Source organism: Bufo gargarizans, chromosome 1, assembly GCF_014858855.1.
Source record: "Bufo gargarizans isolate SCDJY-AF-19 chromosome 1, ASM1485885v1, whole genome shotgun sequence".
NCBI lineage: Eukaryota > Metazoa > Chordata > Amphibia > Anura > Bufonidae > Bufo > Bufo gargarizans.
This window is the reverse complement of record NC_058080.1, coordinates 335,949,831-335,969,342: the sequence shown is the minus strand read 5'-3', so window position 1 is coordinate 335,969,342 and position 19,512 is coordinate 335,949,831. Positions and strand designations below refer to the sequence as shown.

The window sequence follows — 19,512 nt, the reverse complement described above, 5'->3', positions numbered from 1 at the left end:
GCTCGTCGGACTTTGTGGATGAAGTCCTGGTCGGGCGACAGAATCTCTAAGCTAAAACTGATATCCATCCCCTTTTCAGGAGAATATGTATTCGGGCCGGTCGTAGACGAGATACTTGAGAAGGCAGCCGATAAGAAAAAGGGATTCCCAGAGGAAAGGTCCTTTAGGAAGAATCAGTCCTTTCGGTCCTACGGCGGACAGAATAAATCTGTTAGAGGGAAAGGCAAGTCAGGCCGCTGGTCTTATCCCAAAGGGGGTAGAGGAAGGGGCTTCCTTCTCAAGCCCCAGTCCAAATCTGAGGACAAACAATGACGCCGTTGTAGGGGGGAGACTGAAGGATTTCCTGGGTCCATGGTCATTAACATCAAGAAATCCCTGGGCCCTGGACATCATTCAGCAAGGTTACAGGATCGGGTTCACCTCTCTCCCTCCTGCAAGATTCGTCATCACGAGGTTGCCTACCAGACTCTCCAACTTAAATATCTTTCAAGGAGTCCAGGACTTGGTGAAGAAGGGTGCTGTAATCCCGGTCCCCGCATCTCAGAGGGGTCAGGGGTACTATTCAACCCTATTCTTAGTAAGGAAAAAGGAAGGAGACTTCCGGACCATCATAAACTTAAAACAACTGAACAAGTTTATTCTTTACAGGAAGTTCAAGATGGAGTCTCTCAGATCCTTAGTGCCGTTGATAAAGCTAGGGGCATTTATGTGCTCGATCGACCTGAAAGATGCCTATCTGCACGTCCCCATTCACCCAGATCACCAGAGGTTTCTAAGGTTTGCTGTCCTAGACCCTTCCAATCGGATTCGTCATTTCCAGTTTATTGCACTGCCCTTTGGGATTTCAGCCGCTCCAAGGCTCTTCACCAAGCTTGTGGTAGAGATGATAGCCCCTCTCAGACAGGAGGGATTAAATATAGTGCCATATCTGGACGATTTCCTAGTCATAGCGGACTCAAAAGATCTCCTGCTGTCGGACCTGGAAGTATTTCTGTCCCGCCTATCAACTAGGTTGGATAGTGAACGAACCCAAGTCAATGTTGGTTCCATCCCAGAAGGTGAGATTTCTGGGAGTTACTCTAGACTCTGTAACCCAGTCAACCTTTCTTCCACAGAGCAAAGTCCAGTCCCTGATAAACAAGGTGAGACACTTCCAACGGGGGAAAAAATGCTCAGTGAGGGAAGCAATGAGCCTAATCGGCCTCCTAACCTCCTGTATACCCTCAGTCGAGTGGGCACAGGCTCACTGCCGTGTGATTCAGACCTGGCTTTTGTCCCACTGGAACAAAAAGGGTTCTCTGGACTCCAAGCTCCCAATCCCAGGATTAGTAAAGAAGTCCCTCTCATGGTGGACGAAGGAGAAGAATCTGTCCCAGGGAGTCCCTTGGATCAGATCACCGTCGATTACCGTCTTCACGGACGCCAGCCAATACGGTTGGGGAGCAAAAATCGACAGAGCCTATTTCCAAGGAACGTGGAAGCGTCTAATATCCGCTCAGTCTTCAAATTTCAGGGAGCTGTATGCAGTAAGAGAAGCCCTTCTAGCCGCCAAGCGATTAATACGAAATCAGCACGTGAAGGTCCTATCGGACAACGTGACTGTGGTCTCCTACCTAAAACACCAGGGGGGTACTCGATCAAGGAGACTCCAGAGTATCTCAGAGGAGATCTTCTCCTTTGCAGAAAAGGAACTAAAGTCCATCTCAGCAATGCACCTGAAGGGATCCCTGAATCTAGAAGCGGACTTTTTGAGCAGACAGGTAATAGATCACACAGAGTGGGCACTGAACCCAGAGGTCTTCAATATGCTAACCCGAAGATGGGGGCTTCCTACAATAGACCTGTTTGCATCAAGGAGAAATACGAAGGTGCAAACATTCTGCTCCCTAAATGCTGGGGACCATCCCTGGAGAGTAGACGCCTTCTCCCTAAAATGGTGCTGGGATCTAGGGTACGCATTCCCTCCATTGCCGCTCATCCCGAGGGTCATTCAGAAAATTCAGGAGGGGAGAACCACGGTGATACTGATCGCTCCGTTCTGGCCCAAGAGGAGTTGGTTCACCCTTCTATTAAAGCTAGCAATAGACGAACCAGTGAGACTCCCACTCAGGGGGGACATCCTATACCAGGGTCCTTTGCTACATCCTCATCCGGAGTTCCTGAAGCTCACGGCTTGGATCCTGAGGTCTCCCTCTTAAGGTCTCAGGGCCTGTCAGACCAGGTTATAGCCACCCTGAGATGTTCTAGGAAAAAGGTCACTTCAGCGATATACCTGAAGATCTGGAAGAGATTCTGTTCATGGTCAGGCGAGGAAAATCCAAATTCTGTGGGGCCCAGTATCCAGAAAATTCTGGAATTTCTACAAAGGGGCCTGGACATGGGCCTTTCTCCATCCACTTTAAAGGTTCAGGTTTCGGCTTTGAGCGCCTTCTTTGATTCCGACCTGGCAGACCATAGATGGATCAAACGATTCATTAGAGTTGCACGTAGACTGAGACCCACACTTAGGTCCCGCAGCCCAACCTGGGACTTAAATTTAGTTCTCAACAATCTTATGTGTTCCCCATTTGAGCCGTTGGAGGATTGTTCAATCAAGTTGCTTTCATTCAAGACTGCCTTTCTTATAGCAATCACCTCTGCCAAGAGACTGGGAGAGATTCAGGCTCTCTCCATTAGGGAACCATACCTTACCATCACTGAGGATAAGATTGTGCTTAAACTAGACCCAGGTTTCCTGCCAAAGGTGGCCTCAGACCGCAACAGAGGCCAGGAGATCCTACTCCCATCCTTCTTCAACAATCCCAAGGATCAGGAAGAAGAGCAATTCCATTTCCTTGACGTTAGGCGTGCAGTTATTAGATACTTGGAAGCCACTAGGGACTTCAGGAAGTCTGACAGTCTGCTTGTCCAATTTGCTGGAAGGAATACGGGATCCAGGGCCTCAAAATCCTCCATTGCAAGATGGATTAAGGACACTATTACCTTATGTTATAAGAACCAGAATCTGGATCCTCCTTCCAATATTAGAGCCCACTCTACCAGAGCTGTATCTACTACCTTCGCTGAAAGAGCAGGGGCCTCCCTGGATGATATATGCAGGGCCGCCTCCTGGTCTAGTATTCACACATTTGTGAAACATTACCGTTTGGACTTGTCTGGAACCTCTGGCCTCTCCTTTGGTCAGAAGGTTCTCCAGGCGGTTGCCCCCACCCATAAAAAATAATTTTATAACTCTCCTTGTGGCCGTCATGGTGATGATATGGGAAAACCGGAATTAGACTTACCGGTAATTCAGTTTCCATGAAATCACCATGACGGCCCATACATTCCCTCCCATTCTTTTGTTGAAATTTTGTTTTCACCGGTATTTTTCTGGTATGGTGTAATACTGGGAAATAGTAGGACACTTCTGGCACTTGATATCTTTGGAACACTGAGGTGTGGTGGTGGGAGGGGGCAATTTAACCTCTTCTCTGTTTCCTGCCCCCACAGAGGTCATGGGTCAATCTCCTTGTGGCCGTCATGGTGATTTCATGGAAACTGAATTACCGGTAAGTCTAATTCCGGTTTTTGCCCTATAAGACGCACCGGCCCATAAGACGCATCTAGGTTTTTGAGGAGGAAAATAAGATATTTTTTTTTTTTTTTACCAAAAGGTGTGCTTTTGGTGGGTTTTGAACTAATGGTGGTCTGTGCATTACTCTATTATGGGGGATCTGTGTATGACGCACTGTTATGGAGGGGATCTGTGGATGGCACTGTTATGGGGGGTGGATCTGTGGATGGCACTGTTATGGGGGGTGGATCTGTGGATGGCACTGTTATGGGGGGTGGATCTGTGGATGGCACTGTTATGGGGGGTGGATCTGTGGATGGCACTGTTATGGGGGGGTGGATCTGTGGATGGCAGTGTTATGGGGGGGTGGATCTGTGGATGGCAGTGTTATGGGGGGGTGGATCTGTGGATGGCAGTGTTATGGGGGGGTGGATCTGTGGATGGCAGTGTTATTGGGGGGGGGTGGATCTGTGGATGGCAGTGTTATTGGGGGGGGGGTGGATTTGTGGATGGCAGTGTTATGGGGGGGGGTGGATCTGTGGATGGCAGTGTTATGGGGGGTGGATCTGTGGATGGCAGTGTTATGGGGGGTGGATCTGTGGATGGCACTGTTATGGGGGGGGTGGATCTGTGGATGGCACTGTTATGGGGGGGGGGGTGGATCTGTGGATGGCACTGTTATGGGGGGGGGGGTGGATCTGTGGATGGCACTGTTATGGGGGGGTGGATCTGTGGATGGCACGGTTATGGGGGGGTGGATCTGTGGATGGCACGGTTATGGGGGGGTGGATCTGTGGATGGCACTGTTATGGGGGGATGGATCTGTGGATGGCACTGTTATGGGGGGGTGGATCTGTGGATGGCACTGTTATGGGGGGGTGGATCTGTGGATGGCACTGTTATGGGGGGGTGGATCTGTGGATGGCACTGTTATGGGGGGGTGGATCTGTGGATGGCACTGCTATAGATGTGTCACCCACAGACCCCCCCCCCCCCATAACAGTGGCATCCACAGATGCCCTAATATACCATAGCTAAACCTGTTGCTGGTTTGTGTGCGATTGCACACAGTAGGGTATTTGTTTGGCGCACAAAAGGACGACCTCAGACAGTGGACTTTGGTGAAATAGCTGTTTTTATTGTTCAGTAGACAACGCGTTTCGGAGTTTATAACTCCTTTATCAAGTCTAAAACAAGGGTATAAAAGAAAAAAATGCCGGAGGCAAGAGATGTATCCCCACCTGGTTAGATGGGTGTGGACATGCATTGAACAGTGGAATATTTAGAGAGTTTGTGCGCGTGCCTTTAAGCATTAAAATGTGCATAGTTATATACAAAAAAAAAAAAAAAAAAAATTAATTTATACATAAAATAATGAAGGCAATAATAAGATCTGTAGTTTGCAGAGAAATAAAAATGCAAATGTCAGTGACAGCAGCAGCAGTTGATTAAAAGCGAAGAAAGTCAGTAAGTATTCGGTGGTCCGCGTATGAGGTCACTATTGGGCCCAGGTGTGTATTATTTCTGCTGGCATAAAAGATTGTGTGCTCAAGTATGTTTCAGGAGGACTGTGGTTATCGGATGAGTGAATGTATATGGCGTGTGAAGGCTGGTGTCCCTAGTGCGGTATGTGTGTGTGTTATGACGGTATTAGGTTGAATGTGGTTGTGGGGGGGGGGGGGGGGGGGTTTACCTTAATCGGGCGTCAGCATAGAGACAGGCCAGATGGCTGTGGGAATAAAAACACAACAAATGAGAAGACGGACACTGGGCAAAGGGGCATGATGATGTATGTGTTTGTGGTGATGGAACTGAGGGGGGGGGAGGTTGCGAGGAAAAGATATGACAGGTGGCAGGTTGGGGGGGGGGGGGAACATGGTGCTGTGCAATGTGATGTAGTATGTTGTGTTTGGAATATGGCTGTGGGGGTAATAAAGAAGGTGGGGGTAATATAATGAAGGGGGCGGGTGGCCGGTGGTGATGAGAAGGGTGGGTGCAGTGTGTGGTGGTATTTTGATGGTGCTGGAGGGAGGAGGAAGGGTGTCCTGTATAATGGTGGGGATTTTGAGCTGCGCTGGTGGAATGTGGCCCCACATGGTGGTTAGATAGGCTGACCAAGTTATTTGGGGTGCAATGGGGGATGTGGACATCACAAGCGCTGTGGCAGTCTGCCTCTTACCTGGAGCGTCTGGTTTGTGCTGGGAACGCCGCTCTCCATGTGTCTGAGCGCGCGCTTTTTGAGTTCGGGTGGCGGGGGCGGGGTTGTGACGTCAGAAGGGGGCGTGGTCGTGACGTCAGAAGGGGGCGTGGTCGTGACGTCAGGCGGGAAGGCTACTGGTAATGCTGCGCCGATCAGCTGATGTGCTAAGGGGGCGGGGGAGGGCGGTGTACATAGTTGTTATGCCGATCAGCTGGTGTGCTGGGGGCGGGGTTGTGGCGTCCTTGAGTGCTGCTCGGCTGACGCTGGGCAGTGAGGGAATATGTAATGTGATGAGTAGTGGACAGTTTAATGTGTTATGTTGGCAGCACGGGGGGGGGGCTGGTGCTGTGTAATGTTATGTGTTGATGGGGTGTTTTGATGGGGTGGCTGTGATGGGGTGTTTTGATGGGATGTGATGTGATGAAGGGGCTGGTGTGTTGTGGCTGGTTTGATTCATTTGAAATGGGGTGGGGAGTGTACTAGGGTGGCTGGTTTGAGGCATGTATATGACCTAGAGTGGCGCGGTAGTTGGCAGGTGGGCGGAAGGGATGTGGTGGTGGAGAGAAGGGGGGGGGGATTATTGGGATGGATGGTGGTAAGGTGGGTGGGAACGGAGAGGTGGGAGCGTGAGTGCTGTGGGTGCTGGAGGTGGTGGGCACGTCGGGGGTTTGACATGGTGGGGTAGGATGATTGGAGATGGGGGGAGGGGAGTGGATGGGTGTGGAGGGGGGGCAGTGAAGGAAAGGGCAGTGGTGTGTGTGAAACAATATGGAGTGGTGCGTGGCAGAGTGCGTGGTGTGATTTGAAGGGCAGGGATCCGGGTTTGTTTAGATGCAGTTGGTTTCTAACAGTTCGTTTAGGCAATCTGGGTTTTAGAAGCAGTTGGTTTCTAGCGATTCATTTAGGCCGTATGGTTCTATGGTTTGTAGTTTGAATATCCAGTACATTTCTTTTCTCCTCAATTTCTGGTAGCGGTTACCATGGGTGGCTGGGATTTCTTCAATGGGTAGTAGGGAGAGGTCTCCTGCATCCTTGTTGTGTGCCTGCAGGAAATGTCGGGATACTCCATGTTTGAGGAAGCCGTTCGTGATGTTCCACCGGTGTTTGTTCATCCTCTCTCTCAGAGTGAGGGTGGTCCGGCCAACGTATTGTAATCCACAGCTGCATTCCAATAAATAAATGATGTATGATGATGAACAGTTTAGGAAGTGCTTTATTTCAAAATTTTCTCCTGTTATATTACTGGAGAATTTGGTGGTCCGATTTGAGATGTTCAGACAACACTTACATCTTTGGTGTCCGCATTTATAACTTCCAAGCATTTTGGGAAAGAGGCTCAAAATGGCTGGGGGATGTTTTTTCTGAATGCGCAAGCGACTAGGGGCGATGAGATTTTTGATTGTTTGGGCTCTTCTGAACGTTATGTGTGGTTCTGGTCGTATATGTTTCGTTAGGAAGGGATCCGCTTGTAGTATCTGCCAGTGCTTCTTCAGTATATTTCTCAGGGTCGTGTGGTTGGTATTGAATGTGGTTATGAAGGATGTCTTGTATTTTTTGGTGGTATCTGGATCACTAGGTTTGGTGATTGGTGGTTTTGTTTCTGATGGTAGGCAGTCACCCTGGGTGTATTTCTGTGCTTGCCGTAGTGCTGCTTTGACGACGCCGCATGGGTATCCTTTGTTGCGGAATCTTTTTTCAATTACCTGGCTTTGTAGTTTGAAGTCTTCATCCTTTGTGCAATTTCGACGGATCCGCTTGAATTGGCTGAATGGTATGTTATTTTTCCATTTTTTGTGGTGTGCGCTCCTATAGTCCAGATAACTGTTTCCATCTACTTTTTTAAAAAAGGTTTTTGTTTCGATGATATTTTCCTTAGTGGATAGGACTAGGTCCAGGTATTCAATAGATGTTTCGGAATAGTTGGCTGTAAAGGTGAGATTGAAGTTATTTTTGTTTAGGTGGGTGGTGAAATTGTTGGCCTCTTCTAGGCTGCCATCCCAGATCAAAAGCAAGTCATCGATATAACGTTTGTAGAAGACTAGTTTGTCTTGCCAAGGGTGTTTGTTGTAGATGAATTGGTTTTCGAAGATTCCCATGTACAGGTTCGCGAAGCTGGGCGCGAATCGCGTCCCCATAGCGGTCCCTCTGGTCTGTTTGTAGATTTTGTTCTCAAAATTGAAGATGTTGTGTTTGAGAATGAAGTCGATGCCGTCCAGAATGAATTGTCCCTGTGAGGTTGGCAGGTTCGTGTCTTGTTGTAGGTACTGCCGTATGGCGTCTATCCCTGTATTGTGTGGGATGTTGGAATATAATGAGGCTACGTCAAGTGTGGTCCAAATGTATGATTTTTTCCAATGTACCCTTTTGAGCAAGGTGATTAGAGTGGCGGAGTCCTTCAGGTAGGAGGGTAGTTGGATGACATATTTCTGTAGAAAAATGTCGATGTAGTGTGATAAATTGCATGTGAGTGAGGAGATGCCAGATATGATCGGTCTCCCTGGCGGATTGTGGGTGGATTTATGTACTTTTGGTAGATGGTAAAAAAGTGCCAGGTTCGGGTGGTCTATGGTAATGTATTCTTTTTCCTTTTTGGTTAATATTCCCTGTGATTCTGCTTCTTCCAGAAGGCCCAATAGTTTTTTGGTGTCTTCCTTTATCGGGTTGTGGGATAGGATTTCATAGTGGTTTTTGTCTCCTAGGATTTTTTGTGCTTCGGCCAAATAATCCTCGCGGTCCTGGATCACGATGCCGCCTCCTTTATCAGCATTTCTGATGATGATGCTGTTATTATCCATTAGCTCTTTGAGGGCGATTTTTTCTTTTTTGTTTAGGTTATTTGTTGTATTAAGATCTTTATTAATGGTTCTGAGGTCTTTTGTTACGAGTGCAGAGAAGGTCTCGATGTGGCTCCCCCTATGGTATATCGGGTTGAAAGTGGATTTGGGTTTCAGACCTGTGGTGATGGCTTTTATGATTTCGTCAGGTTGTGCATTTTCGGTGCTACTTGGTTCGGCGATTTTTGGTTTTGCGGACTGGATTTCGAAGTGCCTTCTGGAAGAAGCAGAATCACAGGGAATATTAACCAAAAAGGAAAAAGAATACATTACCATAGACCACCCGAACCTGGCACTTTTTTACCATCTACCAAAAGTACATAAATCCACCCACAATCCGCCAGGGAGACCGATCATATCTGGCATCTCCTCACTCACATGCAATTTATCACACTACATCGACATTTTTCTACAGAAATATGTCATCCAACTACCCTCCTACCTGAAGGACTCCGCCACTCTAATCACCTTGCTCAAAAGGGTACATTGGAAAAAATCATACATTTGGACCACACTTGACGTAGCCTCATTATATTCCAACATCCCACACAATACAGGGATAGACGCCATACGGCAGTACCTACAACAAGACACGAACCTGCCAACCTCACAGGGACAATTCATTCTGGACGGCATCGACTTCATTCTCAAACACAACATCTTCAATTTTGAGAACAAAATCTACAAACAGACCAGAGGGACCGCTATGGGGACGCGATTCGCGCCCAGCTTCGCGAACCTGTACATGGGAATCTTCGAAAACCAATTCATCTACAACAAACACCCTTGGCAAGACAAACTAGTCTTCTACAAACGTTATATCGATGACTTGCTTTTGATCTGGGATGGCAGCCTAGAAGAGGCCAACAATTTCACCACCCACCTAAACAAAAATAACTTCAATCTCACCTTTACAGCCAACTATTCCGAAACATCTATTGAATACCTGGACCTAGTCCTATCCACTAAGGAAAATATCATCGAAACAAAAACCTTTTTTAAAAAAGTAGATGGAAACAGTTATCTGGACTATAGGAGCGCACACCACAAAAAATGGAAAAATAACATACCATTCAGCCAATTCAAGCGGATCCGTCGAAATTGCACAAAGGATGAAGACTTCAAACTACAAAGCCAGGTAATTGAAAAAAGATTCCGCAACAAAGGATACCCATGCGGCGTCGTCAAAGCAGCACTACGGCAAGCACAGAAATACACCCAGGGTGACTGCCTACCATCAGAAACAAAACCACCAATCACCAAACCTAGTGATCCAGATACCACCAAAAAATACAAGACATCCTTCATAACCACATTCAATACCAACCACACGACCCTGAGAAATATACTGAAGAAGCACTGGCAGATACTACAAGCGGATCCCTTCCTAACGAAACATATACGACCAGAACCACACATAACGTTCAGAAGAGCCCAAACAATCAAAAATCTCATCGCCCCTAGTCGCTTGCGCATTCAGAAAAAACATCCCCCAGCCATTTTGAGCCTCTTTCCCAAAATGCTTGGAAGTTATAAATGCGGACACCAAAGATGTAAGTGTTGTCTGAACATCTCAAATCGGACCACCAAATTCTCCAGTAATATAACAGGAGAAAATTTTGAAATAAAGCACTTCCTAAACTGTTCATCATCATACATCATTTATTTATTGGAATGCAGCTGTGGATTACAATACGTTGGCCGGACCACCCTCACTCTGAGAGAGAGGATGAACAAACACCGGTGGAACATCACGAACGGCTTCCTCAAACATGGAGTATCCCGACATTTCCTGCAGGCACACAACAAGGATGCAGGAGACCTCTCCCTACTACCCATTGAAGAAATCCCAGCCACCCATGGTAACCGCTACCAGAAATTGAGGAGAAAAGAAATGTACTGGATATTCAAACTACAAACCATAGAACCATACGGCCTAAATGAATCGCTAGAAACCAACTGCTTCTAAAACCCAGATTGCCTAAACGAACTGTTAGAAACCAACTGCATCTAAACAAACCCGGATCCCTGCCCTTCAAATCACACCACGCACTCTGCCACGCACCACTCCATATTGTTTCACACACACCACTGCCCTTTCCTTCACTGCCCCCCCTCCACACCCATCCACTCCCCTCCCCCCATCTCCAATCATCCTACCCCACCATGTCAAACCCCCGACGTGCCCACCACCTCCAGCACCCACAGCACTCACGCTCCCACCTCTCCGTTCCCACCCACCTTACCACCATCCATCCCAATAATCCCCCCCCCCTTCTCTCCACCACCACATCCCTTCCGCCCACCTGCCAACTACCGCGCCACTCTAGGTCATATACATGCCTCAAACCAGCCACCCTAGTACACTCCCCACCCCATTTCAAATGAATCAAACCAGCCACAACACACCAGCCCCGTCATCACATCACATCCCATCAAAACACCCCATCACAGCCACCCCATCAAAACACCCCATCAACACATAACATTACACAGCACCAGCCCCCCCCCCCCCTTTTTCCCTCTCCCCCCCCCCCCTTTTTCCCTCTCCCCCCCCCCCCCCCGTGCTGCCAACATAACACATTAAACTGTCCACTACTCATCACATTACATATTCCCTCACTGCCCAGCGTCAGCCGAGCAGCACTCAAGGACGCCACAACCCCGCCCCCAGCACACCAGCTGATCGGCATAACAACTATGTACACCGCCCTCCCCCGCCCCCTTAGCACATCAGCTGATCGGCGCAGCATTACCAGTAGCCTTCCCGCCTGACGTCACGACCACGCCCCCTTCTGACGTCACGACCACGCCCCCTTCTGACGTCACAACCCCGCCCCCGCCACCCGAACTCAAAAAGCGCGCGCTCAGACACATGGAGAGCGGCGTTCCCAGCACAAACCAGACGCTCCAGGTAAGAGGCAGACTGCCACAGCGCTTGTGATGTCCACATCCCCCATTGCACCCCAAATAACTTGGTCAGCCTATCTAACCACCATGTGGGGCCACATTCCACCAGCGCAGCTCAAAATCCCCACCATTATACAGGACACCCTTCCTCCTCCCTCCAGCACCATCAAAATACCACCACACACTGCACCCACCCTTCTCATCACCACCGGCCACCCGCCCCCTTCATTATATTACCCCCACCTTCTTTATTACCCCCACAGCCATATTCCAAACACAACATACTACATCACATTGCACAGCACCATGTTCCCCCCCCCCCCCCCCAACCTGCCACCTGTCATATCTTTTCCTCGCAACCTCCCCCCCCCTCAGTTCCATCACCACAAACACATACATCATCATGCCCCTTTGCCCAGTGTCCGTCTTCTCATTTGTTGTGTTTTTATTCCCACAGCCATCTGGCCTGTCTCTATGCTGACGCCCGATTAAGGTAAACCCCCCCCCCCCCCCCCCACAACCACATTCAACCTAATACCGTCATAACACACACACATACCGCACTAGGGACACCAGCCTTCACACGCCATATACATTCACTCATCCGATAACCACAGTCCTCCTGAAACATACTTGAGCACACAATCTTTTATGCCAGCAGAAATAATACACACCTGGGCCCAATAGTGACCTCATACGCGGACCACCGAATACTTACTGACTTTCTTCGCTTTTAATCAACTGCTGCTGCTGTCACTGACATTTGCATTTTTATTTCTCTGCAAACTACAGATCTTATTATTGCCTTCATTATTTTATGTATAAATTAATTATTTATTTTTTTTTTGTATATAACTATGCACATTTTAATGCTTAAAGGCACGCGCACAAACTCTCTAAATATTCCACTGTTCAATGCATGTCCACACCCATCTAACCAGGTGGGGATACATCTCTTGCCTCCGGCATTTTTTTCTTTTATACCCTTGTTTTAGACTTGATAAAGGAGTTATAAACTCCGAAACGCGTTGTCTACTGAACAATAAAAACAGCTATTTCACCAAAGTCCACTGTCTGAGGTCGTCCTTTTGTGCGCCAAACAAATACCCTACTGTGTGCAATCGCACACAAACCAGCAACTTCTTCCTTCACAGTCCCTAGGAGTCCCTGGCAACTCCACCTAAGGGACCGAACGGGTATTGGCAGCACCGACCTTTCCAAAATAACCAACGCCCCCCTATTTCTCCACGTGTACCTACCTTCACGGACGTTGAGCTCCAACCAGCACAACACCAAAAGGTGAGCACACTTCGACCATTACGCAGAACAACACAACCGCTACCCACCACCCTATGAGCGCCTCTCCCCTTTCTTTTCTCTCTTGCCAAACTGCTCTATAGCTAAACCTGTGGGAGGGAGGAGGGGCCGGTGTCATGCAAATGCAGCGTGGCCGATGCGGTCACTATACTCCGGCCCCACCGCTCACTCACTTCCTTAATGCCTAAACATTTTATGATAGCTTTAATTGACGTTCCGATCCCCAGATGCATCTGTACTACCGTACTTGCTAAATGTCCTGTAGCAGGCAGAGCAGAGCAGGGCAGGCCGGCCTGCCGGAACTCACTGATGTCACGTGACGTCCCTGTGCCACCTACTTTATGAATGAAGTAGGCGGCGCAGGCACGTGACGTCAGTGAGTTACGGCCGGCCGGCAGCCCTGCTCTGCCTGCTACAGAACGTTAATTAAAGCTATTATTATAAAATGTTTAAGCAATAAAGCAGTGAGTGAGCGGTGGGGCTGGAGTACAGTCACCGCACCGCCCCACTGCATTTGCATGACACCGGCCCCTCCTCCCTCCCCCCTCCTGCTGATACATCGCAGTCTGCAGCATCGCAGACTGCGATGTAAAATGGCAGCATTCGCCCCATAAGATGCAGGGGCGGTAGGTGTCTCTCAAAAGATAATAAGACAATTTACAAGAGCCATTATTGTAAAAAAAAAAAATACATTTCTCAGCTTTTATTTACATTTAAGCAAAAAGTGCCCAGTCCAAAATTATTCATACCCTTCACAAACTGTCAGTCTGTTGGAAAATAAAAAGTTCTATACCATTCCAAATAGTCCAAGCTATACTAAAGCACCCTAATTACCCTCATTAATTGGGAACAGCTGTTTTAATCAACTCAACTCAACAGGTGAAAAACAGCAGCTCTCTGCAGTTGGTTTGTGGACAGTCATGGCTAAGACAAAAGAGCTCAGTGAGGACCTGCGGCTATGCATTGTGGCTGCTCACAAGTCAGGAAAGGGCTACAAGGCCATTTCTAAATGTTTTCAAGTTCCAGAGGCTACAGTGCAAAGTATTATTAAAAAATACAAGATGTTCCGCACTGTGAAAAATCTCAGAGGACGTGGTTGGAAGCCAAAAGTGACACCTGTGCTGGCCAGGAGGATAGTTAGAGAGGTGAAAAAGAAGCCAAGGATCACCCCCAAGGCCATCCTGGTTAATCTGGGCTCTGCTGGTGGCAAGACAATCCAACAGACACTGCACACTGCTGGGTTCCACGGATGCAGACCAAGGAGGACGCCACTTCTCCAGATAAGGCACACAAAAGCTCGCTTGGCCTTTGAAAAAGCTCATCTGGACAAAGAAGACGACTTCTGGTCTTCTGTGTTATGGTCAGATGAAACAAAAATTGTATTGTTTGGTCACAATGATGTTTCCTTCATTTGGCATGAAAAAGGAGAAGCCTTCAACCCACTGTCAAACATGGTGGTGGGAACCTAATGCTTTGGGGGTGTTTTTCAGCCAATGGACCAGGGAACCTAATCACAGTAAACGGCACCATAAAAAAAGAGCAATACATGAGGATTCTCAACGACAACATCAGGCAGTCTGCAGAGAAACTTGGCCTTGGGCACCAGCGGACATTTCAGCATGACATCGACCCAAAACACACAGCAAAAGTGGTGAAGAAATGGTTAGCAGACAACCACATTAACGTTTTGGAGTGGCCCAGCCAGAGTCCAGACTTGAATCTAATTGAGAATCCATGGAGGGAGCTAAAGATCAGGGTGATGGCAAGAAAACCCTCCAACCTGAAAGATTTTAGCTCATTGCTAAAGATGAAAGGGCAAAAATACCTGTGGAGACATGCAAAAAGCTGGTCTGCAATTATAGGAAGCATTTGATTGCTGTAATAGCCAATAAAGGCTTTTCTATTGATTATTGAGAAGGGTATGAATAATTTTGGACTGGACACTTTTTGCTCAAATGTAAATAAAAGCTGAGAAATTTTTTATTTATTTTTTGGACAATAATGGCTCTTGTACATCGTCTTATTATCTTTTGGGAGACACCTATGTCATTTCCTGTCAAAAAATTACTTGCTGGTTGAATAAAAGTAACTTTAAGTCAAAATTTGCCAGGGGTATGAAAAATTATGGGCAGCACTGTATGCCCCCTTCTTTGGCAAGTCTTTTGTGCTGTCCACACAGAGGTCTTTTTAATAAAATGGCTGTGGGTCATGTAACCAGGGAAATCGCCTCTACCTGATGTCTCATCCATTCCAATACACTGCACCTGACATCTGTACTTGTTCTGTTGGGCGTTTAGTGCAGGTTTAGTGTTTCTGAATGGAGGCGGCATTATATGGAGGTGATTTACCTGATCACGTGACCCTCTATAAGCATCTTATGTACAGCACAGATTTGCCTAATGAGGTGGCATGGCTTTTGAAATATAGCAAATTGCACAGAATATCAACAAAGGCTATATTTTGTAAGCGTCATATAGTCATCTTACATACTCATTGGTTACAAGTAAGCAGAAAGCGGCCAACCCCTATAAATGCTCCCCATAGAAAATTTAAAATCTCAACAAGCCTCAGCATTAGCATAAAATAAAAAAATTAATTGTGCTACGCTGACTCCTTTCTCTAGTGCCAAGCGGCACATCATTGCTGGTCACTGCACCACTGAGGCCAGTCATTGTCTGCAGCAGTGTATGTGACCCTGTCCATATGGAAGTTCACAGACGGAGAGTGGAAGTCCAGTGAAGACAGCCAGGACAGAACAATGCGGAGCAGGTAAGTATACATCTCTTCACAGTTACGGCTTATAGAAGGAATAAAAAAATTTAAAATTGTTAAAGCGCTTGTTTCACCTAAACAGTTAGTGGCATATCACTAGGGCAATGTCAGGTAGGTGTGGGTCCCAGTTACTACCTCTAGAACAGAGTGCTCAAAGTGATGGAGAGAGCACCCTGCATGTGCACCCACCCTCCATTTATTTCTGTGGGAGTGCTGAAAATAAGTTTCATTAAAGTGAATGCAGGTTGGCCACGCATATGCAGTGCTCTCTCCTTCACTTTGAGCACTCTGTTCTAGAGGTAGACTCTGGGACCCACAGCTACCTGACATTGGTGGAATGTCCTAACGATATGCCATCAATGGTTGAAGTGAAACAAACTTTAGGGCTCTTTCATATAAGTCCATCCGTTCTGGACTTGCAGCACATGGAATTATAATGATTTATACTGCTGTGTACCTTACTTCTACAGAAGCATAGTGACATAACGCTGTCAGTATGATCCCTTCTCATTAAGGTTAAGCAGAGGCACACAGCAGTATGAATCATTATATTGCTAAGTGCTCCTGCAAGTTCAGAACGGAGGATCACGCACACACACGGTTCCCACAATGGACTCGCTCATGTGAAAGAGACCTCAATCTGCTTTTTGAAGTGGCTGTGGACTCTTTCTAGGCCAGTGACATGACGTTCATCGATAACGTTACCTGGGTGCAGCTCAGTCCCATTCAAATGATTTGGTCTGGGTGTCAATACCAAGCACAGCCTCTATACGATGTACAGTGCAGTGCTTGGTAAGCTGGGAGGAGGCCACAGTGCTCCATGAAGCACCTTGAAACCTCTTAAAACAGCTGATCTGCAGGGGTGCTTGGAGTTGAACCCCCTCCAATTGGATATTGCTGACCCTTCCTGAGGATAGGCCATGAGTAGCAAAATCCCACACAACCCCTTTTAATGTCTATACATTTCTTACATGTGCAGTTTGGATAACTCTTGTTCATATGCCTTATTAGGCCTTGGCTGAGATTACTTTAAATAATTTGTCATTTAAAAAATCTGTTTCATGTTTATATCTTTCTCTAACAGTGGGTATCAAAAGATCATGTCCCAAGCAGCAAAGCATCTTACTGGAGTACTGTGAGTGTCCATTATCTTTTTTACTTTGAAAACGCCATGTTCACAGATTGTTTTTACATTTATGTATTTAAAAAACGATATGTATTGGGGAGGACGTGGCTAGCAGCGCATAGAGGCAGATGTGTGATCCCTGCACTCCAAAGCATACAGCCTCAACCTGGCTTCATATCGGCTAAGTGCCCACTTTCAATAAGCTTCCACATGACCAGAACGTGCCAAAAAGCAAACGTCGCCGCAGCCCCATGAAACTGAGCATCTTTTTTCCTGCTGTGGACAGGATGCAAGATGCCGCCTCGCGTGCCTCAGTTGCGGCATCTGCTACTCTTGCTGGGCCCGACCGCCAGCCTGTCTCTCCGGCGGCTTCCCTTGTAAGAGACATTGTGTCCTTTTCCTCTGCCTCTCATTCAGCCTCTTTTATGTCCTCAGCTGCTACTATGGTAGCGACAAGTGACAAGGCAGTGTTCATTACAAGTCGTTACTTTGAGAGGGGAAGGGCATTGTGTGCCTGATAACAGGTTCCTACTACAGGGGGGACTTAGGGAGACGCTCCTATCACAGAGTCCACAACGAGAGTATTGATCACTGACCTTAACGTCGCTTTACAGAATGATGTACAGTCAGCTTTTCATCAGTTGAAATAAGAACTTTGGAGGTCAATTATCAATTTAAAATATTTCAGGTGCAGATTGTGGCACAATGGTTGCGACTGCATCTGTGACTTTTCCTCGCTCATGCCAGGTATAAAATTGTGGGGGTGTCATGGGCGGGGAAGTCATAGAAAAAGGTCTAGAAAAAAGGTCTAAATGTAAGACAGATGGGAAGCGGTCATACATTTAGAACTGGTGGAGGATCCGCCAAAGTTATGAAGAGGCTGGCATCTCTTTATAACTTCGGTGGATCCACCTCCAGCTTAGGGGTTTATTAAGATTAGCATCTAAAACGCTGGTCTTAATAAATGTGCCCCTTTCTTTTTTGGGCTCCAGGGCGTACTGCACTGTTGCAGTTATTTCTGTTGAAAGCGTATAGGTGCGTATTTCAGTACTGCAAGAAAAATATATACGCACTTCACTCTTGCGGTTATTTCTATTGAAAGCGTATAGGGGCGTATTTCAGTTACAAAATAAAAATGTTTCTGTCATCAAAAGACTCGGTATCAAGCTGGCTGACATTAGCGATGTGCTAATGTCAGCTGAACATAACTGTATTACATATACCTCCCTGCGTGCCGCCGTTATTGCAAAATAATTACTTTTATAATGTGTAAATGAGCCTCTAGGAGAAGGGGGGGACATTGCTCCTGCTCCTAGAGGCTCCGTTCTCTCACCACTTGACACGCCCTGGTAAACTTGATTGACATCCTGGTCTCCTCCAGCCCCGCAAATCCCGTGCCTGCGCTGTCCCGTTTAGTATTCAGCGCAGGCGCAGTGAGTGAAGGACGCTCGCCGTCTGGGGGAATTTTATATTGCCTGTTTTTTTTGTTGTTTTGCTTGTTTTGTTTTACTACCTCCCGACCGTCTAACGCACGGATGCGTCCGGGAGGCGGTCGATTCATTCCTCCTGGACGCATCTGTGCGTCATCTCGCGAGACGCTAGATTTCAGTCTGAGCCGGCCTGCGCATGCGCATCGCGGGCCGGCAAAAGTTAGAGGGGGGTCACGTCACCAGCCTGTGGCTGGCAGGCTGGTGATTTTTAAAATCTCAAATCAGAAGCCATTTAACACATTATATTTGTAAATATAATGTTTTAAATGGCTTCCCTGCTCCTCTGCTGGTCCTTTTCGTCGGTTGGTTCCAGCAGAGGAGCAGGCATCACAGTAAGTAGCACCAAACGCCACACATAGCCCCAGATCACCCTCCTGCACCCCAATTAACCCCTTGATCACCCCTTCTTGCCCCTGTCAATCACTAGTGAAAGGGAAAAAAGTGATCAGTGTAAACTGTCACTTTTTTTTTTTCACTAGTATTGACTGTTAGGTTTTAGGGTCCATTCACACGTCCGTTGTTTGTTTCCTGATCTGTTCCGTTTTTTGCTGAACAGATCTGGACCAGATCTGGACCCATTCATTTTCAATGGGTCCTGAAAAAAAACGGACAGCACAATGTCAGATTTTTTTTCAGGACCCATTGAAAATGAATGGGTCCAGATCTGGTCCAGATCTGTTCAGCAAAAAACGGAACAGATCAGGAAAGAAACAACGGACGTGTGAATGGACCCTTAGGGATAGTTTAGGCCCCTTGGTTAAGTAGTTTAGCGATCATTTAGCGCCCAGCCCACCGCACCGCACCGCAGTCACTTATTCGCTGATTAGCGTATCGCTAATCAGCATTTGTACTTTAATAGTATCTGTAAGTGATCAAAACTGATCACAGTCAGATCTATAATAGTATTAGTGTCACCTTAGTTCGCCCTCCACCCAAAACTCAGTGTTTGCCCTATCAAGCCTGATCGGTCGCCCACACGTGCGTTCACCCACGCCTGCCCTGCTGCAGTGACCCAAAAATTTTTGGGGGATCAGTGCACAATCACTTTACAAGCGCTGCGGCACAATCACTTTACAAGCGCTGCGGCACTTTACAAGCGCTAGCCTTCCATTTGTAAGACAGGCTTGCTTTTTTTTTCTTGGGGCTTCTGACCCAGTCGGATGAGGAATGGGAACCCTCATCTGATGAATCTAGCGGGTCAGAACATGAACCAGTAGAAAGCAGTGGCAGTCTGACTCAAAGTTCGGATGAGGAGGCTGAGGTCCCTGATAGCACCAGGCCTACCCGGCCCCGTGTCGCTAGACCAC

The 19,512-nt window shown here is 47.3% G+C and overlaps 1 protein-coding gene across 2 annotated transcripts in view; it reads left to right on the top strand.

The window, feature by feature from the left end:
* Nucleotides 1–19,512, top strand: part of HMG20B (high mobility group 20B) — a 448,306-nt gene that overhangs the window by 48,742 nt on the left and 380,052 nt on the right. For both annotated transcript variants that reach the window (XM_044306263.1, XM_044306272.1), the window contains exon 2: nucleotides 16,674–16,724. In XM_044306263.1, coding sequence (XP_044162198.1) covers nucleotides 16,690–16,724 — 35 coding nt within the window. In that variant the 5' untranslated portion in view covers nucleotides 16,674–16,689. The remainder of the gene's footprint in view (nucleotides 1–16,673; nucleotides 16,725–19,512) is intronic.